This window comes from Marmota marmota, unplaced genomic scaffold (genome assembly GCF_001458135.2).
Source record: "Marmota marmota marmota unplaced genomic scaffold, marMar, whole genome shotgun sequence".
In the NCBI taxonomy this organism is placed as follows: domain Eukaryota; kingdom Metazoa; phylum Chordata; class Mammalia; order Rodentia; family Sciuridae; genus Marmota; species Marmota marmota.
The window spans coordinates 1530259-1557282 of NW_025999895.1; the positions used below are offsets into that span (position 1 = coordinate 1530259).

The window sequence follows — 27024 nt, forward strand, 5'->3', positions numbered from 1 at the left end:
CGCCCCGCTGCGGGAGGAAACGGTCGCCTACCCGCCTTCCCGGGCCTCGGCTGCTGTAGCAGGGGCTTGCCCGCGTCCGAGCAGACTCTCGGGCTTCTCCTTCTCCCTCCACGGCAGGCCGCTGGACACTGAGCACCCTACCAATTTTCCCCTGCTTGGCCCTAGCGCCCCCAAATCAGCTGCAGCCTCTGCCACCAGACCCTTCCCCGCGCTAGGGCGCCATCGCCTATGGCCCCTCACCCCCACCTGCTGGCCATCTCAAGTGGGAGGTTCTTGCTAGAAATCACTGCAAGCTCTCTTCCCCGGGCACCGGTGTGATCGCATCCTCACCTTCTTGGAGGAAGGGCCCTAGACCACCCCTGCCATTCACGTCCCAGTCCACTGCCAGGTCCCCCCCTCCAGGCACCCTTGCCCACTGCTTGACAAGTCCCTTCAGATCCTCTAAGCTTCCCTCAAAGCCCACCTCCTCCCGGAAGCCTGCCTACCTCTCCTCCCCCAGATAGACCCAGCCCCTACAGCTGTCCTGGCCTGGGCAAGGGCCTGCCATCATCCCCAGTACAGACAGGCAGATTACCAGGCGGCGATTGCATGATCCTCGACACCCGCTTCCAACGGGCGGTTTCCCCACCTGCAGGAGGACGTGGAGGGCCTTTACCGAGCATTGTTGGGCCTGGGTTGGGGAGAGGTGGTGGGAGGAGAAACAGGCCCACCTAGACTGACCTGCAGGGACGAGGCCTGCCCCTGGACCTGGTGGGAGTGTCGGGGAGGGGCCTGGAGTCTGGGATGGGCGGTTCTTCCTAAGGCTCACTGCAACTCCCCTTGCCAGGCCCTGCAGCCAGTGCTGGGGCTGGTTGCCCTGAGGCGTGAGACCTGAGCAGCTGCCCTCGTGAAGGCTGGCGTCACTGGAGGCCCTGCCCAGGCAGCAGCAAGGATGGTGAAGGGGAATGGGACTCCGGTGCCGCAGTGTCCCCTGCAGCACTCTGGAGAAGCGGGTGGACAGGAAACTGGCTGTGCAAGGACACTCGCGCTGCCTGGGGGCAGAATGTGACTGGACACGGCTTTGCTGCGGCCTGGGGATGCTTGTGGCACGATGGGTGTCTCCACATACATGCACACTCCAGAGGGGCCCACTCCCTGGGCCTAGGTGGCCCCACCCTGCGGCCACCCTTCTGCCTGGCTGCTGCTGTTGGACTGCTTGGCCTCAGGCCTGGGGACCCACCCTTGGCCACGGGCCTGCATGCCTTGCCTGGCTGGCTTCCTTCCTGTGTTCACAGGACATCTGTGTCCTTGGCCAGGCAAGGCCTGGCCCCAGATGAGGTCGGGCCTTCAAATCTTCGTGCACCCTTCCACCTTGGTCTGGGTTTGCTTGGTGCAAGAAGAGGCGGTGGGCTCCGTGTCTCCAATGCCCTTATCTCCGAGTGACTGTTCCCCTTCACTGCCTCTACCCACAAGGCCCTCCCCATAGGGTCTGGGATGCTCCCTCTTGGGTCCTCCTGAGCTGAAAAAGGCAGCCAGAGGCACCAAGAGGGGCTTCCAGGCCTCACCCCACTACTGGCCCTGTTCTAGAGGTGCCCTCGGCAGGGTGGTACAGGTAGCTCCCCTCCTTGGGACAGTGCCTGGCCCCGGGCCCCAGCAGTCAAGGGATAGTGGGGGCTCCTGCCACAGGGAAATGGGGAAGAGGCGGGGTACGCAGGCAGCACAGGGAAGTATTTTTGTAACCACGGTTGCTGGAGTGAATGGAAATGGGGTGATTTTAAGTTATTGTTGCCAAAGAGAAAGTTTATTGTTGCTTTGGGGGTGGGGAAGGGACATTTTTTAGTTTGTGTGTGTGTGTGGTTTTTTGGATTTTTTTTTTTTTTTTAAATTAGTTTGAGGCTTCAGAAGCTGGTGCAATGATTTTCTTGTTCTTCTTTGTTTTTTTAAGAGAAACCACGCTAAGAAAAAAATCTTGTGCTCAGTGTCTTCTTTGGTGTCTGTAGACAAAGCCCTGGGGGGCTTGCCAGCCACCAGCTGTTTGGGGATAGGAGGCACACCCTGGTGACCTGGCACCGCTGTCAGGGCGGGAGACCCCCCACCCCTCCAGGGGCTGTGCCTGCTCCTTGGCCCAGCAGTGGGTAAGAGGCAGAGGCTTTGGAGGAGCGAGGATTTCTGTGCTCCCTGCGGTTCCATGTGCCCCCTGAGCTGTGGCGCAGCCTCCCGTGTAGACAAGCCAGGAGCTCAGAGCCCTCCTGGGAGGGTCTCTGAGGAGTGAGCTCTGCTCAGGAGCTTTGAAGTTTGTATCCAGCAAAGGCTCAGCCCCTGCAGGAAGCAGCTGGGGGGCAGTCCCGTCCCACCCAGGAGTCCTGGGCAGAGTCAGGACCCCACCAGCCAGCAGGCACACAGCTGGTGACCCCGGGCACACTGCCAGCAGCAGAGTTCTGGATGGGAAGTAGGGCTCAGGCAGGGAGGAGACGGGCCTGGAGAGAGGCAGGACGGCAGCTGGGCAGAGCCCACTCAGTCCCCAGGAACAGCAGGCAAAGCCCGGGGGAAGCTTGGTGCTAAGATAAATCACACTGGAGAACAGGGTCCACCCAGGCCCACAGATCACACCTGGCCCGGGGGGGCAGCCATTTACTGAGCAGGCTCGGGAGGTGAGAACAGCAGTAGGCGCCCTTCCAGCCACAGCTGACCCATGTCTTCCTGTGACCAGGGGCAACTAGAGCTCTTGGCCTGGGACCAGAGGTGCCTACCCTAAGAGGACCAGCCTCTCTGCCAAGGCCATGGCAGGACCAGCAGGCCTAGGGTTCTCAGGGTCACCCCCTGGTCAGTCCCGCCCGTCACCAATCCCAGGAGCAGCCAAGATTCAGATCCAACTGAGCTGAAGGGGGCTTGGGCCTTGGTCTTCCCAACAGGAACTCACAGGTGGTGACAGAATCAGGTGTATGGGTGGCAGAGTGTGGCACTGCAGGCGTGGCTGTCAGTTGAGGAGGGGAGCAGACCTGTCATTGGTCACCGTTGGCTTCAGCTGGACATTGGCAAAGGGATTCCTGAGGAGAGAAGAGTGATTTCAGTTTGGGACAGTTGCTCTGGACAAGCCGGGCCACCCAGGCTGCCCTGCGACTGCTAGCAGGGACTCCAGCAGCCCACTTTAGAACTTAGAGCTGTGGACAAGGGGGGTGCTGGGGCCAGAGCCAGGCATTCTCTGCAAAGCCTGCTGACCCCTGATGTAGCCAGCCTCTCTTCACCCCACATGCTCTGGACAGGGCACCCCCACTTCACACTGGCAACCGTCCCAGAGAGGTATGGTGGGGGTACACTGCAACCCTTCCAGTTCCAGAGGGTACAATCAGGTGAGCCCCCACCAGGCCAGGCTGAGGAGCAACTGGGCTTGATGGCCCATCAACACATAGGACACAGCTTGGCAGGCGACACGAGCTGGCCCAGGCGTGCAGGCGTCACTGCAGACAGGCAGACACACAGACGTGAGGTGTGCTGGCACCTACAGGCTGGGGGTGGACGTGGTGGCCCCTGCCAAGGGCTGGCTCTTTCTCCACTGGGCGGCGGTTTCCCCAGGGAGCTGAGCCCTCCCCAGGGGTCCCTGGGCTGCAGCTGATACACAAAGAGGACTCAAGAGACAAGAAGTGGAAATGGAATGAGATGAGCACAGAGGGCACAGCACCGGCCTGGTCCCCTGGGAGCCTCTTCTCGTCAGTCCCTGTCAGGCTTGAGAGGACCTTCCCAGGCTGGGACAGCATGGGGCGGCAGGTGGGTAGGTCAGGCAGCTCCACAAGGGACAGCACAGATGGTGTGTGAACACAGGACTCGCAGGCACAGGACTGTGCTCCTGGAACGTGGGCTGGGCTCTGGAGCCGTTACCTGGAGCGGGGTCACCTCTGGCCCAGCTGGGTCCTCGGGAGCCTGGGTGACCAGCAGCAGGCCTGTGGGCAGGCAACTCCATCCAGCATGCCCAGGAGGACGCCCGCAGGCGGGGGCATCTCCCTATGCTTTCCCAAGGACTTCGTGTTTTCTACAAATTGGAAACACTGTGAGGCTTGGCAAAGATGAAACGAGAAGACGGACAGGCCACGTGGTCTGGAGGACCTCAAGACGGTGTCGCTCCTACGGCTCTGATGCTGACTGACCGCCTTTGGCCCACAGCATCCAGAGTCCAGGGCCAGTGCCGGCTCTGCTGCAGCCGGGGGCTCTGCCCAGGGCTGGGCTTCTCTTCAGCTCAGGGCAGGCAGCTTCCCACTGCTGCCCGGAGGCCAGAGAGGGCCGGGGTGCGATGGTCAGGCCTACCCGCGGACCACGCCGGCTCCCGAGAAGAGCTCCAGGGCCAGTGGGCATGGGCAGGTTTCTACGGAGGGACTGTGCCAGGACAGAAGGTGGAGCAGACCGTCCCAGGTGCCAGAGCTGGGGTGGCTCCAGACGAGTGCCCAGGCCGGCCGGCCGAGTCACCTACAGCACGCCGCACCTCCCTCTCACCCAAGCTGTCCCCGACAGACACAGCACCAGTCAGGACGACCCGGAGCTCAGGCCTAGGGAGCCCTCCTGCGAGGGTCTCCACCCTAACCCACGTTCTCCTTTCTGCGCCTCCAAACAGTGGAGCACTCGGAGCCATCCAGACCGAGTTCTGAGGAAACAGGGTCTTGGGACCCTGCACGCTGTCATCTCACCACCCCCACAGAAGGCCACCACCTCCAGGAGCTAGAAGAGCAGGCTCTTGAGTGACTCTGGGGAGCTAGCCTGGGTGACTCCTTGGGGCCATGCAGTGTCTCCCTGTACGTGTGCCAGCAAGCAGATCCCATGGACGTCTGCCCACAAGGGAGGAGATGCTCCCGTCTGAGCACGGTTGGTGGACAAGCAGCTAGAGTGTGCCGGGCCAAGGAAAGTCACCAAGCCATGTCCAGGATCAGGGAGGCTGGAGATAGGGCATGCCCAGCCAGGACACAGGAACACCTGAGGACACCAACATGCAATGGCCCTCTCCCAGGGCAGAGCAGGGCTGCTGGCTGGTCAGGGCTCAGAGGTGGGCAGCAGGGTGGGCCACCACCAGGGCAGAGGTCAGGGGAGCTGCACTCCATCTTGCAGTTGAGGGCCCAGGACCTGCCCGAATGGTCTGGCGGCCCACAGGCTGGGACGCAGGCAGCCGCCCGTGAGGGACACTGTCACCAGGAACTTAAACAGTCTGAATCCCTGAAGCCACATGGCTCGCATTCCAGGCTGACAGAATTCAAGAGCAGCATGGATTCAGGGTCATCACGGTCATTTTCTAAGCCAACCACTTGCATGAGAAACAGGGAGTCTGAGAGCAGACTGGGCTCCCTGGAGGACAGAGCCGAGCTCAGAGCGCCACATGAGTGCCTTCCTGTGTCCACAGAGTGGCAGCACCCACAGAAGCTGTGACTAGGAATTGAACCCCAGGGGCTTCTACCATTGAGCTACGTCCCCAGACCTAAGTTGCTGAAGCTGGCCTCGAACGTGGGACCCTCCTGCCCCAGCTCCTAGGTCTCTGGATTTAAGGTGTGTGCCATGGTGCCAAGCTCTGGAGTTGGCCTTAGAGTGGGTGGTGCCTTGGCACTTGCCTCTCCATTCTCATGCCAAGCCCCCTCTCAGGGCCCTAAGCTAGGGAGGAGGGCACTTGTCGACCAACTGCAGATGGCCTTTGACCCCACCCAGGGGAGCTGAAAGGCCAGGCAGACACTGGCTGGGAAATGGCTCGACATGCCACTGTGTGGTGCTGGCTGCTGGCACACTCGCATCCCCTGACGCCCAACAAATTCCCTGGTCCATGCCTCAGTCTAAGTGAGGGATGTGGGTCCAGGCAGAGTCTTCCAGCCTCCTGGGCCTTCAGGTGAGGACAGCCTGGCCACCAAGGGGCTCAGAGGGCCCGGGGCAGGAAGGTGGGCAGGAGGGTAGGCTTCCCAGGGAGCACCTGTGGGGGGCGACAGGGCAGGAAGGGGGGCAGGAGGGTAGGCTTCCCAGGGAGCACCTGTGGGGGGGGCGACAGGGCAGGAAGGGGGGCAGGAGGGTAGGCTTCCCAGGGAGCACCTGTGGGAGGGCGACAGGGCTGGAAGGGGGCATGCCTTCCTGCCCCCAGACTTCAGGAGCTTTCGCACAGAGCCTTCCACATTCATGCTGCAATTCCCCAACAGAAGTGAGTCCCACAGGAGCCCGGTCCGGGACTGCCTGAATGGTCTGGCTGCCACGGGTTGGGGGTTGGGATATCCCTTGTAAGGGATGCAGGCCCTGGCCTCACAGGCCACCCTCCTGCAGTGTGGGGTGGGAGGGCAGCAGGAGGCCCCCTCCACTTGGTGAGTGTGTGCACAGCAGGGCCACGTGATACAGTGAGGGCTGAGGAAGACCCCTCCTGTTCCCAGCTGCCTGTCTGCTCCTCCGCCAGCAAAGGAGCCATCACCAGCAAAGGGGCTGGAGGCTGATGGGGGCGCCCTGGGTTTGGTGGCAGAGGGCCACTCCTGGGCAGTCTCCCCAGTGTCTTGGGACTGGCTGAGGAGATGGGGGGACTTAGAAAGGTTACGATCAGAAGGCAGTGGGCAGCAGGCTCCAGACCCTCTTGTCTCCAGTACCCTGAGCCTGGGCCCAGCTCTGCCCAACTGTGATGCTCACCGGACAGGCTCAGAGCCCATCACGCCCTCCAGAAAAAGACCCCTTCGGGTGCTCTGTGGTCAGTCTCAGGGGCTTGCCAGGGCCACCCTGTGATTGTGGCTGAAGCACCCAGCCGGGGGGGCAGGAGGAAACAAACAGAGGCAGGGCAGCCCGCACAGTGAGGGCAGCTTCAGGGTGGACAGGACAGAACCTCAAGCCTCCAGGGGAAAAGGGAAGACCCAGGAGCCCAGAAGGGAACCAATGGAAGGAAGGCCCGGAGCCCCGAGCGCGGCAGCTGGGCAGACCCCCAGGCCCTGCCAGGCAGGTGGGCCCCTGCCCACCAGGCTACCCTGGCCCAGGCGGGGGGTCCATCCAGATCCACTGCAGATGCAGACAGATGGGCATAAGAAGACCAGGACAACTTACTAACTAGTCAGGGGCAGCTCAAAGTCTGGCCACTTCCACATCCGTGCTGCAAGGAAACACAAGGCTCAGTTGGTGGGGCATGAGGGAGCAACAGGTGGTCAGGGGACTCTGCAGGGAACTGAGGCCAGAAAGGCTGGGGACACCAGGGGGCCAGTGCAGGCTCCAGAATCCTGGAGCCCAGAGTACAGCTGCCAGGCAGAGCTGGCTGCAGCACCTGCAGGCTGCCTTGCAATTCAGGTCTGCAGGAGGCCGAGCAGGGGCTAGAGGGCCGGGCAGGCACGGGCAGGGGCTACCTTCCCCGCCTGGAGCCTGCCCAGGCCCCACCAGGGTCTGCTCTCTCTCCCGGGGCAGCACCAGCAGTGAGCCCAGCGAAGGAGGGTGGCAGCAACGGCGCTGGACTCAAAGGGGCCAGCACTATCCACAAACCTAGGTCCTTCCAGCAAATGACCCCAAGGTGCCCTGCAAAGCCCACCGAAGAGGCTACAGATCGGCGCCTGGAGGCGTGGCCTGGCCAATGAAGCCTGGACACATGCCAGGGACTGGAAGGAGGCGCCAGACCCAACTTGGTGCAATAAATAAAACTTTTATTCAAACAGTGAACTGCAGTACAGGGCACAACTCAGATTAAAAAAAAAAAAGGAAAGGAGAAAGGAAAAATATCTCCAGCACTTTACATCTTCATACAGGTTGTGTGTGTTGTGTCTACATTCATCCATTGCGCATGGAATCCCCTGGATTTGAAATCTTTTAGCAAAATGGGACACGGAAGGTTCTTCGCACAGTCCAGGTTCTGGCTGTGCTCCCTTTAGCATCCTGGGCTGCCTGTGCCTGCAGCTGCGGCTTGCAGACACCACAGCCTCGTCCCAGTCCTCGGCAGTGTGCGGAGGCTCTGGCTAAACACCTCCAAAAGGCCTGTCTGCAGCTTCGTGAAGGCTCCCAGCGGCCACAGGGCCCAGCCAGCTGCACCCTGGCTCAGCCACTCAGAATTTAGTGTGTGAAGATCAAAACCAGTAGCCACTGAGTCCAGTGTGCTTGCTTCTAAAGTCACCAAGACACACAGAGAGACGAGTGTTTAGGAGGAACGGGGCAGGGGCTGCCTGCTCTCCGCGGGGCGGGAGGCGCGAAGCGCCTGCCCAGAGCCCCCTGGGGTGGCCTTGCCAGACCAGCTGCGCATACCCTGCCCCTGCAGTCCGGGGGGCCACAGGGAGCTGCGACTCCCTCGCAGGCTGGTTAAGGAAATGGCTTCCAAAAAAACAGGAAGGGGTGGTCTCGGGAGGTCTTTGGAATGTCCTCGTGCGGCCAGGAGCGCCTGCTCTGGCCCCTGCTCCTGCCGGTGCACTGCGGGGGCAACACCACCCCACTACTGAGACGCCACACACTGCTCTGTGTACTCCTGTCCAGCAGTGTCCACCAAGGAAAGAGGCCCCTGCCTGGTCTGGTGGCCTAGCAGGGCAGGGCCTGGGGTTGTGGCCTCCCTCACAGGAGTGGCCAGCTTCCTCAGGAGGCCCCCCTGAGCTCAGCATGAGCCCCCTTTCTTGGTGTGGCCCTTGAAGGGGCTGGGTGGGCTGGGGCCTCAGGGCGGAGCCTCTGGGGCCCTGGAGCCTCTGTACTGGGAGACCCAGTGCGCCAGGGGCAGATGCAGAGTAACAGTGCGGACACCGAGGCCATGCAGATCTTTTTTTCAGGAAAAAAAAAAGTCCTTTTCCTGTTTTTCATTTTTTCATTTTTTTTTTTTTTTTAAGGTTTTTCTTTTTCTCTGAGCTCTAGACCTGGCCCGTGGCGAGCCTCACAAAGGGGTGTGCGTCGCAGACACCGCAGGGCCAGGCAGCGGGCGAGGACACTACGCTGCTGCCCGGCCAGCAGGCCCCTCCTGGCAGTTTCTGCTTGAGGCTGGGGACACACGGGTGGGGGTGTGAGCGCGGGGGGCGCAGGGAGCAGCACCATGGACCCTGGGGGATCGCAGAGTCTGGGGTCACCAACCAAAAGGCGGGGGCAGGTGGGAAAAAAACAACCCAAGAACAAACCGACGAGAGCGGAGGAGGGAACCGGTGGAGGCGGGGGCTCTTCAGAGCAGCTGCCCGTGGTCAGCGTCCTCACACTGTGGACACCAGCGTGCCACTGCCACTGTGGAACAAAGTATAGGACAGCTGCCCAGGTGCGCACCACGCTAGCCAGAGGCAGCAGGCCCACCGCCGCCGGCAACAGCCTTCTCCATCAGCTCTGGCTGGCCAGAGCCTGGCCACCGCCTCAGGAGTGGGCAACGTAGAAGCCAAGACAGGAATGTGCCCTGTGGCAACCGAGGCTGCCCAGGGCTCAGGAGTCAAGGAGGCAGGCAGGCAGCCCTTTCTGACCCTGCTGGGGTGGACGGGGCCAGCCGGATGCCAGGGAGAAGGAGCAGGGCTAATACAGGGTCCTACTCTGGTGGAGGCTGAGCCCCAGCACGGCTCCCCAGGTTAAGAAGAGACTCAGGTCCCAGCACCCCCATCGAGCCACTGGTGCACCCGCCCAGCCTCAACAGCCGTTCGAAAGCCCTTACCTGCTCATGGACCGCGCCCCGTAGTCCTCCAGACCCTGGGGAGGGAAGGCACATGGTCAGCCTGGGGATACAGGCCCCTGGCACTGTGCACAGGGACTTCTCTGCCCCGGGCTGAGACTGGGCCCTGGAGGCCCGCACTTGTCCCCACCCGTCTCTGGCTGCAGTGGCTGTGGGCACCCTGGAACCCTTGGTTCCCCGTGGTGACATGGGAACCTCCCAAATGAACGGGACACCTCCTCATCTACCCGTGGCCTCCTGGACTCTGTGAGCTGTTGGCACATGAAACTACCTCCACACAATGGGGCCTCCCTGAGAGCCAAGGCCCAGAAGGAACACTGGCCGTTCAGGTGGAGGACAAAAGGAGAGGCCAGGGCTCTCCGGCAGTCTTGGAAAACAGAGGGGCCTCTCACCAGGAGGCCAGACCTTAAGCAAGCGATGGGCAGAGGCTGGCCCTGGGGGTAGGTATGACCAAGGTGGGGGCGATGGACGTGTGCCTGTAGAGGACATTGGGCAGGCAGAGGCCAGTGTGGGGGAGGGCAGCTGGTGAAAATGGGTACCTGGCCAGGAGCCTGGGCTGGCCTTGGGCCATTTGTCCCTCTGAGCCCCAAACCATAGCTTCCTAGAAATGTCTGATCCTGGGGAGACAACACTGTCTAGGTGGGAACACCCTGGGCGTGAGGCTGGGTGGGGATGGCTATGGACAGCTGTCTCACCTCTGCCAGCCTGGTCTGACCACTGGACATCAAAGGGTGGGTAGCCTCACCATCTTTGACTCTCCCAGCCTTGAATCAAAGCTGAAGACCACAGGGACATGAAGGTGAACTCCCTGCTTGGAGACTGGCCTGTGCCCAAGGCCCGTGGGCTTCCTGCTGTTGCCACATGCTCTAAGCATGGGCTCCAACACATGGACACCCTGAACAGAGCCACACCCACCTCCTGCCAGCGAACCATCCAGGGCCTAAGACTTCAGCCTCAAATGGCCACCTCTGGTCTCCAGAACTGGACGGCGTGACCCTCCAAGGCCACACTGACTGGAGGGTTCTGGTCCTATCCTGAGGGTTCAGGCAGCAGGAGCTCCTGGGACCACCTGAACTCTCTGGGAGAGGAGCCTGGGAATCTGTTCTTTCCTGACCCCCCGGGGCGGGGGGGGGGTCCTCCTGAGCAGTGCTGGGTGCCAGGACAGCCTTGAGGCCAGCCACTCTCAACCCGGTTACCACAGCTAGACCAGGAAAGGACAGCGAGCAGCCAAGGCTGGAAGAGGGGGCTGTGTGGGGCTGGCACCAGCAGTCACCTGTAAGATGTGTGGACAAAAAAGTCCCAAACCACAGAGACCTCACCCCAGGCCAGCAGGGTAGGAGACCCAGATACTGCCCAGCACAGGCACCTGGCCCCTCTGGGGAGATTGGCATGGGGACGCCAGCCAAGGTCCCAGCACTCACCTGGGAGAAGGCAGGCACAGCCACGCTGTAGGGTCTCGGCTTGAAGGTGCCAGCTGTCTGGGTGGGGAAGGCCCGGGAGGACGTGCCGTAGTCAGGGGGTGGGAGGGCCAGGTCGTCCTTGTCCAGGAGATTGCCAGTGCTGCTGCTCTTGCCCTGCTGGAGGCTGTGGGGGTGCAGGGCTCAGGGGAGGCCAGGCAGCCCGCAGCCCAGCCCCCACGGCCCCCCAGGGAGCCCAGCAATGTGGCTCTGGTGCCTTCCCATGGCGCACTCTCGTTGAGTCCTGCCAGGCTGCCCCAAGACCCGGCTGCAGCCACGCTAACCCAGTGGGCCTCCCTGCTGGCCTCCCTGCTTCAAATGGCCCCCACCATGACGGATCAGCCAAAGGCTGCCCACGCAGCCCCAGTGCCCTACCGCCCAGAACCCGTGGGGGCCAGGCCAGCCTCGAGGCCCCACCCCACCCACCTCACAGGCCTCAGACGAGCAGTGGGACCCGTGACGGCAGAGGAGCGGGGCCCAGCCGCGCTCCGTGTGCTCCCACCACAGCACTCTCCAGGGCTGAAGACCAGGCGCCCCCCTCTGCGGCCAGGGTGGCATGCTCACCTCATATGCAGCCTGTCACTGCCGTCACTGTCCAGGACCCGGGTGTAAGAAAAGGGAAACCAGCCCCGCCTGGAAGAGAAGCCCCGGTGAGAGGATTCCCCGCTGCACCGGAGGTCTTCAGGCCAGCAAACGAGTGGCCAATCACCATCAGACTCCAAATCCCACCCATCTCCCAGCCTGGCTCTGCCGGCTGCACCCTGGTCCCCCCGGCCCACGCTGGATCCACACTCAGCCCTGAGGACAAGATAGCTCTATGTCCCTCTCTGATGGAGCCATGGCCTAGCTGCCACCACCACAGGCTGGGCAGGGTCCCTGTGGCGTCCCAGGCACAGCTGTGCGCCATCTGCCACATCGCCCCTTGCCAAGGCTCCAAAGCCAGAGAAGCCGCTGGAAGAGGAAGATGGGACCTCCTGTCCTCAGAGACCCCTCTCCTGGGCCATGGTTGCCCTTGAGCCAGAGAGCAGTGCCAGGACATCAGACCACCACAGCTGTCTGGCCTCTTGCTATGACACACCTGGACAAAAGAGGCCCTGGGACAGGAGCCCCCAGGTGCAGCAAGAGTGGCATGTTGGCACAGGCTCTCTGCAAACAGGCATTATCTGTGATGGTACAGCCCGCAGGACATGGTACCACCACTGAGGCCAGGCCAGAGACGCAGGAGCACAACGGCTGGGGGGGTCTCAGGCTGGACACGTCCCGCTCTGTCACCTGCCTGGGAGACCACAGGCCTTGCCACCGGGAAGCTAGGAGTGCTACAGAATATATGCATCCAGAACACCACTCAGCATGCCAAACTGAGCGGCAAGGAAAGATGATGCAGTGGCAGAGGGGACTGTCAATGAAGAAAGCTGTGAAGGCTGCTGCCCCACGTGGGCAAGCCCCTGGGTTCACCTCATCCTAGGGGGACCTAAGACCTGGACCATCCATCCGTCCCAACAGAGAACCAGCACTGTGAGCACATCTGAGCCGCAGTGTCCCTGTGCTCACTAAGGGACCAGGGTGCCTGGAACGCACTCTCGCGCCCCTGGATACCCACATCTTGGTCTTCTCACTCTCGCCGTAGTGCCAGCCGTCACGGGCCTCAGGCACCAGCAGGGTGATGAGATCGCCCTCCTTGAAGCTCAGCAGTGTGCTGTTGTCCCCAGCCGCGTGGGAGAAGATGGCTTTAACCCGCATGCGGCCATTGCGCTCCAGGCCGGCTGCCATGGAGCTGGAGCGTGGGAGAGTCTTGTTCTCAGCTGTTGGGACAATGGGGGCCGGTGTGAGGGGCTATCCATGGCAGAGGGAGCCTGTGGCATTAGCCAGGGTGCCTGAATGCCCTGGGCAGGTGTGAGGTGCTACCGTGGCTGAAGGAAGCCCTCCTGAGCCCAGGGGCAGGGCCCTGCCTCCCTGCACACACGGCACTCCCAGCCTGATGTGCACTGCAGGTCCACGCTCGGTAAGCCCCTGCAAGCACGTGCACAGGCCTCTGACAGCTCAAGGCTCAGGGCCTCCCAGGCCTGCCCCTCTCCTGGGCAGGGTCCCCGCCCAGCACTCTTGGGGCCTTACTGGTGGCGTAGCTGTTCTTCGGGGCCACGCTCTTGCGCACGGGGAGTGTGTTGGAGTAGGAGTCGCTGAGCTTGCTCTGCGACTGTGGGGGAGACAGGGGCTTGGCCTGAGCAGCCTTGCGGTCAGCCCAGGGGCTGTAGTCCTCGCTGTCTGGGCCTGTGACACCATTCATGATGGGTGCATTCTCCTGGGCAGACATCCGCTGGAGAGAACAGGAGGCAGGGGTGAGGTGTTATGGGGCCAGATGAGATAGCCCTTTGTGTCCCACGGGGGGTCCTGGGCTTGGCACACTGGGGTGTCCCTCAGAGAAGGGGCAGCCACCCAAGCAAAGGGGCCCACCCCCATGTCCGTACACTCCAGGAGGTCCAGGACTCACCCCCACAAATGGGGCCAGTTCAGGGGGCACCGGCAGGGGCTTGGCCCCAGGAATGGGGTCCGAGATGACCAGGTTAGACTTGGAGGCTGACAGGGCGCTGGGGAGGATGGAGCCGTTGCTGCTAGCCATTTGCTGCATCAACTGGACGGCACGGTCTGGGATCTTGTTGGGGTCAGCACAGGCCTGCTGCCACAGCGGCAGCTTCTGGGCCAACAGGTCCTTGCCCTGAAGTGGAAGAAACAGGACAAGGAGGAACTCAGGCAGCCACAGGCTCCTTGTGGAGGGCAGAGCCCAGAGGCACTGAGCACCATCACACCACACGTGGTCTCCTTGCTGGCACCGACGGCTGCTCTTCATCAGGTGCCCCAGAGGGAGACAGGTCACCCGTGAAACATGGCCTTGTACAAAAAGGTCTACCACGGGCTGAGGTGTGGCTCAGTGGCAGAGTGCTCGCATGGCACCTGTGAGGTACTGGGTTCCATCCTCAGCACCACATAAAAAGAAATAAATAAAATGAAGGTACTGTGTCCAACTACAACTAAAAAGAAGTGGTTGGGGGGCTACCCAGCCGGGGCCTGGAGCACTATCACAAGCTGTGAAGGTGGGGAGCTTCAGGGTGAGAACCAACTGAGGCTAAATCCTGGGCAGACTCCCAGGGGCCTGGAGCAAGAAGTGGGCAGGGGGTTCACACAGCCGCCCCAGGACACGCGGCTCCTTCGTGGGCAGACCACGTGCCACTGGGGAAAGAACCACCAAGAGGCAGGAGAGGAAGCTGACTGGGGGGAGGGAGGGCCCAGTCTGGCCAGGCCTGGCTGCTGGAACGGAAGGAGAGGACAGTACTGGGGCTCACTGCTCCTGTTCCCTCCCGGGGCCAGAGCCTGGCTCTGCCTCTGAAAGACACGGGTCTGCCTGGGATATGCCTGTGGACATGAGCACAGAGGGTGGACGCCGGGCAGGTAAGCCACAGGTGTTAAGCTAAGGTCTCCTTTAGGGAGTCCTGTGTGTAAGGACCTCCAAGGGTCTGAAGCAGGCCTCCAGGCTGCTGGCCCAGGCAGAGTTCTGCTCTCCCTCCCTGATCCTCACAGGGCCTGGCCCCCACTAGAGGGTGCAGGCCACGGCCACTGTCGCCCTGCCAGCACCACATAGCCCAGCTTGGCTCTGAGGCTGAGGCAGGGCAACCAGAGGCAAGTGGGAGGAGGCATGGCCAGCAGTGTCCCCACCCCCTCCAGGGGTACAGATGCCACCTGTCCACAGCTGGAGCAGACCTAGGCAAGCGAGGATAGAAACCTCTGGAGGGAGTGGCATTTGTGTCCTTGAGGCCCCAGGCTACGGGGGCTAACGACATGGCTCTAGATGGTGTGTGTGTGCCAGCGTGTGATGGGCAGTGCACGTGTTGGTGTTCACTTGCGGCCCCCTTGGCATCTCCTTCACTTAGGGAACACAAGCAGGGTCTCCCCGGTGGGCTCAGCTGCCCAACAGGTCTTCTAAACTCTTGGAATGTTCCAGGGACATAATCTGAGTCCATCTCAGCTCTTGCAATGGACTATGGGCGAACCAGGGCCCCGGGAAGTCTGGTGCCTAGGCCTGACTCCCCTGGGGGATGCATCAGCCCTCCAGCCCTGTCCTTCAACCCCAGGTCATCCAAGGAGGAAGCCTACTGCAGCCCCTGAGGAAATCCATCCTTAGAGAACCCTCTAGCCGTTTCTGTTCAGCAAGGCTGGACTGGAGCCTAGGACTCAGAGCCTCCCAGGGAGAATCTCCCCACCCCTCAAGGAGCTGCGGAGTGTGGCCTAGTGGAAACAGGAGGGTGTGAGCCACAGGCAGTATGGGGCCTGGGAAGGAAGCAGGACACAGCATACCCAAGTCCCATCAGGACACCCCGTGGCTTCAGGGAAGAGAACAGGAGAGGTGAGGAGCCCTCTCAGAAGGACCATGTGACAGGTCCGACTCCCTATAGTAGTGTGAAGCAGGGGCGAGGCTACGAGCAGGGACCTGGGTGCAGCTGGGCAGGGCTCAAGACTGCTCAGGAAGAAAGGCACGGGCAGGTCTGGGTGGGTGGCCAAGCCATGGCAGCTACTAGACATGGCCAGAAAGGCCCGGGGGTTTGTGGCATGGTCTTGGATGGCCAGGACCCCTGGCCAGAGTCAGGGAGCCTTCCACACTGCAGGGGGCAGGGCCACAGGCCCAGAGACCATTCCCAGTTCAGTTAGAGGGGCCCCCAGGGTCAGAGGTGAAGGCACAGAGCCCATGCTGCAGGGTGGCCAAGCAGAGACCCCCCACCCCGCTGGGGAGTACTGTGGGCCACTGTCCAGTCTGCCACCAGCCCATGTCTCACCAAGAATGTTCTAGAAGGCCCCCAAAACGCATCCTCGAGCCCTCCTTAGTACCTGAGCTCTTGAAAAGCACCCAGCAATTTCTGATGTAGGTCTTCAAAATGTCCACATCCTTTGATCTGGTAATTCTCCCTCTAGAACTCTGTCCCCAGGAGAACAGGAGCGTGCAGGGATATTCTAACTCAGTATCACTGGACCACAGCTGGAGACACAACACTCCTCGACACGGCCCTATTTAGTTCACGTCCACCAGTGGCCCAGCCACAAGCAAGCAGAGCTGGAGGCCCAGACCGCTCACCTTGGAGTGGTAGGCGGCAGAGTTCTTGGCCACGGCACACTGCTTCTCCACCAGGAAGCAGAACCTCCTCCGCTCCTCTGTGAGCGCCGTCTTGTAGCCATCAGACACGTAGTTCTCCAGCTCGCCCTGCTTGCTGCTGATGGCGTCGATGTACTGGGGGCATAAAGGAGAGAGGGCTGAGCCAGTGAGAACTCACGGTGGGCTGAATCCAGGCAGCCCCACGATGTAAAGGACAGGTCCCGTTCCCGCAAAGCGGAAGCTGAAATAGCTCGGCATCAGGGCCACTCAGGACAACCGATGACCCCGTCCCCTGCAGCCACTCCTGGCATGCCTCTTCATGCCAACAGTGTGACCAAGGGTCCTGCCTCCTGCAGGGGACCCAGGCGGAGGGGTTCGGCTCGTCTCCTTGAGCCACATCTTGCGTATGAGTGGCAGGCCAGCCTCTTTGTGTGGCCTTGGCCATGGCACAGAAACGCACATGTGGAGCCACCCAGCATCCCAGCCCACAGCCATGGGGCTGCTGCTTTGTCCTCCTGCATCAGTCAGTGTTCCTCGAGCAGGAGGTGAGGACATCTGCAGTTAGGGGACACCAGGCAGCCTGCTGTGGGTGGGAAGACGCTCTGAGGCTCTTCTCCCACCAGGCCCCACCTGAGCAGGCCAGGAGTGGGGACAGAGAAGCCCTGGTGGCCTGTTCTGCCAAAAACCACATGGGAGAGAGTGAGAAGCCAGCCGTGGGGAGGAGAGAGAGGTTGCTGAGAGGAGTGAGAAACAGCGGGGGACAGGCAGGCCTTCCGACCTGAGCCCTGACAGGACACGTGCTCAAGAACAGGACGCATGTGGTTGCAGGGCCCTAACAGGGGAGGACGCCACCCATGACCTTGACCTTTCAGTTCAGTGTTACCCAGATGCCTACCCCTGGTGCCTCCTCCGGAGAGGCTGGGCATGTGTCCCGACATGGTGGCTTGGAAAACCCCTCAGCCTCAGAGGTGCTCTGGGCTCAGGAAAGACAGGTGGTGAAGCCACACCACAGAACCCACAGGAGCCAGCAGCACCCCCACCCCAATCCAAAGACCCAGCCCTCCGTACGCCCCAGTGGCTATGAATGTGGCTCCAACTACCAACACCTGTCCTGCCCCAGCTGTTGTGTTTCCTGGGGGACCGGTAATCCAGCTAGGAAGAGTGCTTGACAAAAAAACACCCCAACCCCAAGTTGAACCTCACCCAACCAGCCTCCAAGACCCCAAGGCTGCACACACCAGGACAAAGGGTCTCCCAAAAAAATGTGAGCATGGAGAAGTCGATTCAGAGAGACGGTCCAACAGGGGCTGGGGGTGTGGGCAGGCCAGTCTCTCACTTGAAGAAGGTTCTGGAGGTGGGTGCAGGGATGGTCAGTGTCAGTAAGAAGGTGCTTCACGGCCCTGAACTGTACACTTAAGAGTGACTAAGGGATATATATTCCATTATAATTTTTTAGAAAAATAGTTATCAATGGACCTTTATTTGTTTATATGTGGTGCTAAGAACAGAACCCAGTGCCCCACACATGCCAGGCAAGTGCTCTACCATGAGCTGCAACCCCAGCCCTGCATTACAATTTTAAACAATCTTAAAAACCAGTACAGGCAAACCCACCCCAGAGAGGCCACTGGGCACACAGTGCAGGGCACTGTCAGGGCAGGAGCTGGGGGGAAAGCCACGAAAGGAAGGAGCACAGGGGCCAGCCCTGTAGGCGCTTTCCCCGAGGAAGTGACAGGCACCCAGCCCCAGGGCTCTCTCCCCCTCAGTCCCTTGGGGAGGAGTGCATCCACCTCTCCGACTTCTCTGCTATCCCTTCCATGACCTGGTTGGCAGGGATGTGCCCGAGGCCTGGTAGTGTGCGGCACTAGCACAGGGGCCATGGCGGACCTCCTGCAGTTCCTAATCCAACAATCTAAAGCGACCACTTCAGTCTCCTGGAGCTCAACCTGGCCTTATGTCAAGTGTCTTCGGTGCGCCAGGTCCTTAGGGGCTGGCAGAAATTTCCAGCACGAAACACAACAGGCCTGTGGGTGGAGGTCAGGGTCTCTAAACCCCCTGAGGTGGGTGCCCAGACCCCTCCCCTCCCACTCAGGCTTCCAGAGTGCCTGTCTCACCTCACCTCCTACGACCACCCCACTGGAGCCGGCACGCTGCCCACCCGACAGCTGCCCACCCCTGCTCCAGAGCCTGACCAGGCCTAGAGCTGCCCAGTGGCTTCTGCAGCATCACTTCCTGTCCTCCAGCGGGGGGCAGGCCCCGCCACGAGGGGCGCCTCCCGTCTGACTCACAGCCTTGCCTCATGTTGACTCAGCGTGGGTGGGCAGCGGAGCCCGTGGGCAAGGGGATCCAAGAGCAGGCTGTTCCCTTGGCGCCTCTCCACACACGGCTCAGCTTGGGGGTGGGGAGGAGCCCAGCTGGGTGTGGGCCTGTCCCCAACGTGGCCACCAAGGCACACTTCTGACTGCCAGCGTGAGCGGGACAATGTGTCCCAAGGTCCAGGCCTGCCCAGGGCTGACACTGAACACAGACCCCTGCACTGAGCGCAGCCCTCCCCTCTGGAGGGCAACTGAAAGGGCCTAAAGTGGCTGCCTCATCACCTCCACCACCAAATCCAGGCCACATCCCAAGGAACAGGCTGTGGTCCTCCCAAGTGGCCGCAGGGCCTGCCGGTTGGGACACAGGCTGGCAGGCGGGAAGCAAGATGCCTGGATGCCAAGTGAGGGCCTGGGGCCTGATCAAGCTGCTGCCTCTGGCTACGCAACACACGGGATCAGCACCTCCTACCCCTGCTCCAGAGCCTCTATGCACGCAGAGGCACCCTCTCCAGGCAGCAGGAGAACAGCACCCCAGGGGTGGCCCAGGACTCCAGGAGCCACAGAGGAGGGTGCCCAGGTCAGCCCAGGTCCTTTCCCAAGCTTCAAGTAGAGGAGCCTGGACAGGGAGAGGTACACACCAGCACCAGCCTGTTGCCACCTGGAAGATCCACTTGCCCCGCCCCATGAAAGTCTGTTGGGGACTTTCATGTTTCAACCTGGCCACAGAGAGGGCACCTGCCCTGGTTCTGAACTCACACCACAGAGCCGCCTGGCTTGACAGGCAGCTCTTCAGTGGACAGCACGGGAGTGTCCAAGGTTCCCAAGGGAGAGGATGGGAATCCCAACGCGATCTGTCCTGAAGCTACCATGTACCCCTCCAGTCCCGGAGACTGCTCTACTCGTAGCCAGGCCTGGAGGACGGTTGCACCCAAAGCCCAGGCCAGAGGCGGGTCAGCATGAGACCCAGAGCCCTGGAGGGCAGCTGAGGTGCTAGCGAAAGGAAAAGCCGGGAGAGGACGCCAGCGCCGTGCCCCACGCCCTCGCGTCCAGCGAGCCACTGTCTACGGGGACTCTGGAGAAGGAAGGGCACTGCTTGGAATGGTTACCCCAGCACAGAGGGCTAAGCCAGGACACGAGGCCCCTGGGTCCTTCGCCCCAGGAACAGCACCTTCCAAGCCAAGGCCCCGGAGCCGGCCCGCTGCCCACCCGACAGCTGGTTTCTGGGTTTGTAGGCTGGTGCTGGCCCTGCACAGCAGCCCTCGACTCCCTGTGTGCACACAGGCACTGGCCTCATTAGCAGGGTCTGGCAGTCTGTGGTGTCGGGAGGCACTGGTGCTTATTTTTGAGATTTCCACCTACTCAGGAGCCTGAGAAGGGCTGCAGCCACACAGGTCACAACCAGGAGCTCAGGAAGGGGAGACAGCAAGCAGCACTGTGGTGGGGGGCTGCAGGAGCTCCAATACTGCCCATGGATCCCACTGCCTAGGGGAGTAGTCCCTGAGCCACCTGCCCAGGGCCAGCTAGGAGGGTCACAAGGACAGGGGGCAGTTGCCTGCTTCAGCCTCCTGTGAGTAGTCAGCTGCTCTGGGGCCCTGACATGGCACCCGGGCTGCAGCATAGTTAGGCCCGCGAGCAACGCTCCGCGCTCCTGTCTAGGAACAGCCAACTCTCCTGACCTCCTTTTCCAGGCTACCTCGTCATGGAGGTCACCACTTTGCTGGGAAGATCCTGGAAATCTAGGCCAGGGAAGAAGTGTGGCCTCCTGAGGAGGGCCGGGAGAGGAAGGAGGTAGCGGCCACCAAGGGGCTCCCAGCTGCTCTGCCCCAAGGCCATGCCCTGTGTGTGGAGTGCCCGTCTCCTGGACCGTGCACGTAACAGAACACAGCCTGGGTCTGCCGTGCTCACGGTTCAGCCACGTAAAATGGCAGGAGCCCGACCCTCAGAGGCCAGGTCTCCCAGTCCCCTCCCTGCTGCTCCTTGCTGAGCTGGGTGCTATGGTGACAGCACTGCAGAAACGCCCAGCCGAAAGCACCAAGACCACGGTGCGCGCCCACTTAGTCACCCGGGCACAGCAGCCCTGTAATCCCGGAAGACAGAAGGGATCGGAAGGTGCACCCTCTTCTCACAGAGCGCGCGGTGACTCAGACGGGGGAAGGGCATTCTGGAAAACTCTGAAGCCCTGTGGTTCACCTTATCTGAAGCTGTGGCGGCCTCACCCCATTTCTCCAATTCCTGGGCTGCCCCTGAAGGCCTCCTGCAGCTCACGGGCATCACCCAGGGCACAGCGGCTCCAGCGTGGAGTCACTGGGGGCCTGCTCTGCCGCCAAGGGCTCCCCTGTTCTGAAAGGGCCTGCGCTCAGGTCAGTGGGTGATGCTGGAGTACTTACTGGGCCACAGGCAGCAGCGCAGCAGGTGGCTCCAAGGGCTGCAGGCGCTCAGCTCAGCCCACACGGCTCAGGGCCACACAGACAGGGCTGAGCAGCGGGCCGTGCTCCTGCGTGCAGGCTGGCAGTGGAAGGGCTGGCCATTCCACTCTGTAACATTGTTGAGGGCCAGAAATCTAATCTCTGAGTCATCTGGGACAGGCGGGTTAGAGGAGGCCATGGGGCCAAGACCCCCACGATGGTACCAATGGTTAGAGGAGAGACAGACAGACCCGAGCTGGCACACTGGCTCCACCTGACGCCACAGCAAGGCCTCATCCAGTGCCAGTGCTGTGCTCTTGGACTTTCCAGCCTTCAGAACCGGGAGTTAAACAAATCCCCATTCTTTCAATTACCTGGCCTCAGGTGTTCAGTTACAGCAACAGAAAGCCGACTCAGGCAAACGTGTTACGGGAACACAAGAGGTGAGAGCACAGCGCCGTTGGCAGACCTCAGGGGCCCACAAGCTCTGCGGTCCCCATGTCCCTGGGGAAGCATCCAGAACTTTATCAGACCACAAGGGATATTCAGGAGCAGCAGGTCCCAATCGCCACCCCCCATGCTGTCCCAGACACACCATGCCAAGACACCCCGCCCAGCACCGCACACGCCCAGAGCCATAGGAGGGAGCACGGCCTCCTGTCCACACCTGCAACACACTGCCAGGCCTGAGGCTCACAGACCAAGGTGTCCCTGAGGGCCAGGTGAGGCGTGGCTCCAATGTGCACGTGGCCCAGCCCTGAGAGCAGCAGAGTGCTCCCTCCCTGGCTGCCTAGTCCTCCAGGAGATCAGGGTGGTCTGTGCTTTCTCTCCAGCAAGGACCCCAGGCCACAGGCGATCTTACTCCACAGAAGGGCGGCTCCTACCTCCTCACAGCGAGCGACTGTCCAGACTGCTCTGCAGAGACGGTCCTGCTGTGGAGTAGGCTGCCCCATCACTCTTGCCGCGGGCCCAGCCTCCACTACCATCTCAGAAGATCGCATCTCATCTTTGCTTTGTTAATTACACACCCCTTTAAATAGAGCACGTCTCTCTCTCAGACCCCAATCAGGGAGTTTGGGCCTGAAGCACAAAAACCAGTACAGGGGACACAACTGAGGACCCTGGAGGAGCCCAAGTCATCTGACCAGCTCCCATGTCCTGGCAAACAGGGGAGGGGACAGTTTTCCAGGACCCAGGGACCCCCACCCCAACAGCCTCTAGGGCAGGCATCCCACCCTGGACATGGGACCACTCCCTGGCTCTCACATGGCCAGTGGCAAGTGCTGTACCTGCCTACCCTTTCCACACTGTCTTGGAGGGGACAGTGAAGACTGACCTAGGCAGGGAACCTGGTACCCTTACAGCAACAGCATCCTCCACCTCAGCCCAGGAAGGCCCCAGTGGGTGGGGTGGGGCAGGTCCCTACGAGCACCAGAAGCTCCAGGGACTGGGATGCCCAAGAAGCCCACCAGGTGGGTCAAGCAGGGCTGTTCCAGGGCCTGTGCACCCTGGGCTCAGCTGCAGGGCCAGCTGATACCCTCAGGTCATTCCAAGCAGGGTCAGGCCACCCCATGCCTGCTGCTGGCTCGTCCATCTCCCTAGGTTCCCATGTGGCTCGGGGGCCCAACGTGGGGTCTTAGCTGCCCTTCCCTCAGTGCCCAGAGCCTGTCATGGATGAGGGAGGACAGGCCCTACTGCACCACACCCCAGGGCACACTGCGAGGCGGCGTGACTGCAGACTCCCTACAGCCACAGTGCCCTCGGCCTGGCTGGGGGGTGTCACCTCACCCAGCGGCTGCTACCTGTGCTCAGGTCCATTTGCAGGAGAGCCAGGCTGGGGGAGGGATCAAACGGGATAGAAACACACTCAGGAGAAATCTGACCCTGAAAGCTCTGCAGGGGGACCTGCACCAGAGGCCTGGCTCCTCCTGGTGCAGGCTCCCCAAATGCTGGGAGGGGGACCCTGCTGAAGGGGAGGCAGAATGGGAGCCCTGGAGACACTGGCCAGGTGGGGACTGTCAGCCTGCCAGAGGCACTCAGGGGCTCTGAGAACAGTGGGGCAGTGTAACATCCCTGAGGGAGACACAGGCTGGCCAGGTGAGGAAGGGGCTCTGGAGAGGTAGGGTGGGTCACAGGCGGTCAGGGAGGAGAAGGGGAGACCATGGGTGCAGGTGTGACCTGCCCTATCCCACGGTGGGCATCTTGGTGCAGAGGAGGCCTGGCTTCCCCAAAGCTGACACTACCCACCAGAAGGACCCTGCCTGCACCAGACTAGCCTGGCCACCAGTCCTGAAGAGAACCAGACACTCCCTTCTCCCACCTGGGCTGCAGCTGGTGTCCAGGGAGATCCTTAGCCCCATGGCCAGCCTGAGTCATGGCCCCTCTCGTCCTGCCCTGGCTTCCATCTGCAGGTGGGACACAAGCACACCCCTTCTCCATCCCAAGAGAAGGCACAGACTGGGCTCACTCTGAGGCCTGTTCTGTCACTTCCAACCTACTGGACACAGAGTGTCCTTCGCCCTTTGGGGTCCACCATGCCCCAGGAGAGTACCCCATGCTCCACGTGGTCAGGCTCCTCCCTCAGCCTGGATGGCTGGCCTGGTAGTGATGGAGTAGCCGGGGAGTGAAGCCCGGGGTGGGGCAGGGTGACCGCAGGCTGTGGGTGTCTTGCTCACGCCCTCCTCTTATGTAAAACTCTCCTGTCCCAGTTAGCGCCCCAAATGCTCCTGGGCTCCTGCTCCCTGACCTATAATTTAAAGAGCTCTTTTTGTGGAAATCCCAGCACGCGCTGTCTCGAGCATCTGCCGAGTGTGGCTGCTGAGCTCCTGGTCTTGCTGCCTCTCTGGGCAGGGACTGGGTAACTTCAGGCCCCAGGCCACTTCACCAGTTCCTTCACCAGCCTGGGCAGCAACCACGCTCTGGGCCTGGCCTGCCCGCAGTCCAGTGAAGGCCACAGGCCTAGCTACTGTTGCATGTGTACAAGGCTCTGGCAGAGTCCAGCAGCAGAAAGGCTGTTGGGAAAGCAGCACTTGTTGGGGCCCTCTGCCACGTGGGTACCCCCAAAGACACAGAGCTGCTCCCCCACGAGCCCCTGAGCTCAGCCCCAACCTGAAATAGCCCCAGGACCTCCCTGGTGAGTTTCTGCTCTCAGGAGCCCCTGAACCCAGGTTGCAGAGGCCAGAAGGACGTCACGGCTAGCACCAGGCTCCGAGCATCCCAGTGACCTCAGAGACAATTCTCAAGACACACAGTCATGCTGCAAGGGTACACAGAGGACCATACCCGACTACACACTACCACTGCTCCTCCCATTGGCCTATAGCCTGTGGTATACCTAACGAGACGAGGGTGGCCAGGACTCAGGCGGCCTGGTTCCTAAGCCTCCACCTCCACCTCCAGCAGCAGTGACCATGGCCAGCGTAGGCTCAGGCTCCAGCACCCCAGGCTGACCCTGGGCCAGCCACGAGACCTCTCATACACAGACGTCCTTACCAGTCTCCACCTGCCTTGCTGCCCACAGTCTGTACCATGGCTAGGCCCCCTTATGTCTGGCCCACCAGGTGAGGGACACACAGAGTCTGAGAGATAATGGGGACACAAAAGGGCATCTCATGGACATGAGGAGGGGGCCTCTGTGGGGGGGGGGAGTGACTGGGGAACTCAGTGGAAACCTCTACTTATCTGCTATACACACCCCAGGCCCGGGATGGGCCAGGTCACTCCAGGGCCTGGGGTCACCACCACTCCCAGTGGTCCAGTCGTCCCACCTTCCTAGTTAGCTCTAGGAAGTAGTCCCAGGGGCCCAAATAGGATAGCATCCAGCTGCCACCCCAGCAACTGGGTGTGTGCACCTTGGCCTCCCCAAACCCTGCTTCAGGGGTGAGAACCACTGTTCATGTCAGGGGTGACCCCACAGGCACACCAGACATGGTGGCTCCATTGGCACAGAGCAAGCAGGTCTAAGGGCTGCAGCATCTCAAGGGCCAGGCAGGGTCTCCGGGATGGTGCAGGGAACAGCCCTCTGGCTGGAGACTGCCCCAGCAGGGCCCTGTGGAGGCCTTGGCCACTGGGCCTCCCTGTGGGCAGCTGGGAAGCACTCAGAATCTTTAACAAAGGGGAAAACTTGGGGAGAAGGTCTCTGAAAAGCTGTACTTCCACATGGAAGGAAAGGTCCTCTCCCTGGTAACAAGGACCTGCGGGGGTCTCAGACCCACAAAAAGCGGTAAAAGGCCGGCCCAGAGGGACAGGGTTGGCCTGGCGGAGGGGCAGAGCCTGAGGGGCGGCTGCACAGGGGGTGGGGCTAGGACGTGTCCTCCCTTCAGAAGGGGAAGGTGCTGCTGCTGCAGTGAAAAGCCCCAGGGCCCTACCCAGCCCCCAGCGGTCACCCTAAAGCAGAAATCAGGCCCTGGCCAGATTTACAAAGGCACTGAGAGCCAACAGGAGTGCCCCAGGGCAAAGGTCCCCAAGCAGCTCCCTGACCAGCTCAGAGGGACACAGGGGAGCTGTACACCAAGTACCCCCATCTTCCTTCTCGAACTCAGACTCCAAGGGCTCCCTGGCCTGGCCACTTGGGCTTCTGCAAAACCGGGGTCAGGTGGCGCTGCTCAGCAGGCGCCTCTGCTTCCACCCTTAGGAATCCCACGTCAGGGTGGAGTGGGCAGCTCAGAGTGGAGCGCCTACCTAGCTGGTACGCACAGGGCCTGGGGTTCCGTCCGGCAGCACAAAAATAAAAAGAAAAGAACTGAGACTTGTAGGTCATCGACTCTGTGGTCAGCCTGTGCCAGTGCTGTGCTGGGTGCTGTAGAAAGGCAGGACCCATCCCGTCCTGGAGAGCCTCAGCCACCCAGGGAAGACCACAGAAACCAGACACCTGGCTACTTTTCGTAAAGAGGCAAGAGAAAACTTTTGAGAAGCAGAAGATGGGGAGATCTGGGAGAGACGTGACGCCGGGGGAGGGGATGTGTGTGTGTCCGTGGGGACAACACAGGCCCTTCCCGCCCTGCTCAGAGGAAACACACAGGCCGGAGTGTCCCCCCCAGACATGGAAACTGAGGCTCAGAGAGGATCCAGAGGATGTGCCCAGTTGAAGACAGGCCAGCCTGGGGCCATCTGCAGCGCTTGGAGAGGGCAGTACCAGGCAGACAGGGCTACTGCGTGTTTGGAAGCTGGGGTGGCTCAGGACGAGCCTCGTGGCAGGGCAAACGGGGAGGCACACAGCTGTACCGAGCAGACAGACAAAGGGGCAGCTTCACACCTGGGAGGAAAGGTCAGCACTGGACATCTGTCTCTATGGAGAGGCACCACGAGGCCAAGCCCTCACGAGCGTGGCTGAGGCAGGCAGGGGAGAGCTCCTCCAGCGGGCCGCTGGGCCAGAGGTGGAGCTGGGTGATCTGCAGACCCAGCACTTGGCCCCTCACACTGGGCTCTACCCCTACCAGCTGCTCCAGAAGCCACTCTCTCCACAGGGGCAGGAGCACCACCAGCCAGAGGTCACCATCCCTACCAGATGCCCCAGCACTCAGCTCCTGCCCGTCAGGACGGACAGCCTGGAGCAGCAACAGCACATCTCCACTCTCCAGGCCTGCTCGACAGGCACCACGAGCACTCACTGTGGGGGGGACACAGCAGGTACAGCCACCAGGGCGACCCCACCACGGCAGCTTCAGTTCTGGTGTCACACAGGCTGCTCCTGGTGCCGAGGACATCCTTGCTGGCAGCTGGAGCCACCCTGTTTGTACAGCCACCCATTTTACAGATCCTACTTTTACACCCAAGAACGTTCAGCCACGGGGCTCAGGCAGGACTAGGTGTCCCTCGGGTCACATCTGTGCCCAGCCCCCAGTAGGTGAGCCCAGGCAGCACTGAGGTACTGGAGGGGCCCAAGCAGCCCACATGGGAAGGAGGCACCAGAATGGTCCTGGAGCAGACCTCCCCAAGGCTGGGCGCGCCAAGGCTCACAGTCTGCAAGGAATAACGGCCTCTGGGCATGATGGCGCAAACCAGGCACTCGGGAGGCCGAGGCAGGAGGAGCACAAGTTTGAAGCCAGCTCGCCAACTCAGTGACACTCTGTCTCAAAATAAAAAATGAAAACGGCTGGGAATGTAGCTCAGTGGTACAGCACCCCCGTTTCCTGTCTCTTATACA

At 61.4% G+C, this 27024-nt stretch overlaps 2 protein-coding genes across 11 annotated transcripts in view; one reads left to right on the forward strand and one right to left on the reverse strand.

Moving 5' to 3' along the window:
* Aatk (apoptosis associated tyrosine kinase) overlaps positions 1–215 on the forward strand; it is a 27155-nt gene extending 26940 nt beyond the window's left edge. The window contains 1 exon segment of the mRNA XM_048796606.1: positions 166–215. Within this exon segment, the coding sequence (XP_048652563.1) occupies positions 166–215 (50 nt within the window).
* A 1543-nt stretch (positions 216–1758) lies between these two features.
* Positions 1759–27024, reverse strand: part of Baiap2 (BAR/IMD domain containing adaptor protein 2) — a 53374-nt gene continuing 28108 nt past the window's right edge. For 3 of the 10 annotated variants that reach the window (XM_015504076.2, XM_015504080.2, XM_048797477.1), the window contains 8 exons: positions 16142–16294; positions 13511–13735; positions 13135–13336; positions 12623–12824; positions 11587–11655; positions 10987–11149; positions 9548–9582; positions 1759–3026 (listed from right to left, as the gene is read on the reverse strand). In XM_015504076.2, coding sequence (XP_015359562.1) covers positions 2957–3026; positions 9548–9582; positions 10987–11149; positions 11587–11655; positions 12623–12824; positions 13135–13336; positions 13511–13735; positions 16142–16294 — 1119 coding nt within the window. In that variant the 3' untranslated portion in view covers positions 1759–2956. Of the gene's footprint in view, positions 3027–3855; positions 5915–7011; positions 7058–7574; positions 9136–9547; positions 9583–10986; positions 11150–11586; positions 11656–12622; positions 12825–13134; positions 13337–13510; positions 13736–16141; positions 16295–27024 lie in introns of those variants that run through there. The other 7 variants (XR_007345123.1, XR_007345118.1, XR_007345131.1 and 4 more) reach the window with 7 other exon arrangements.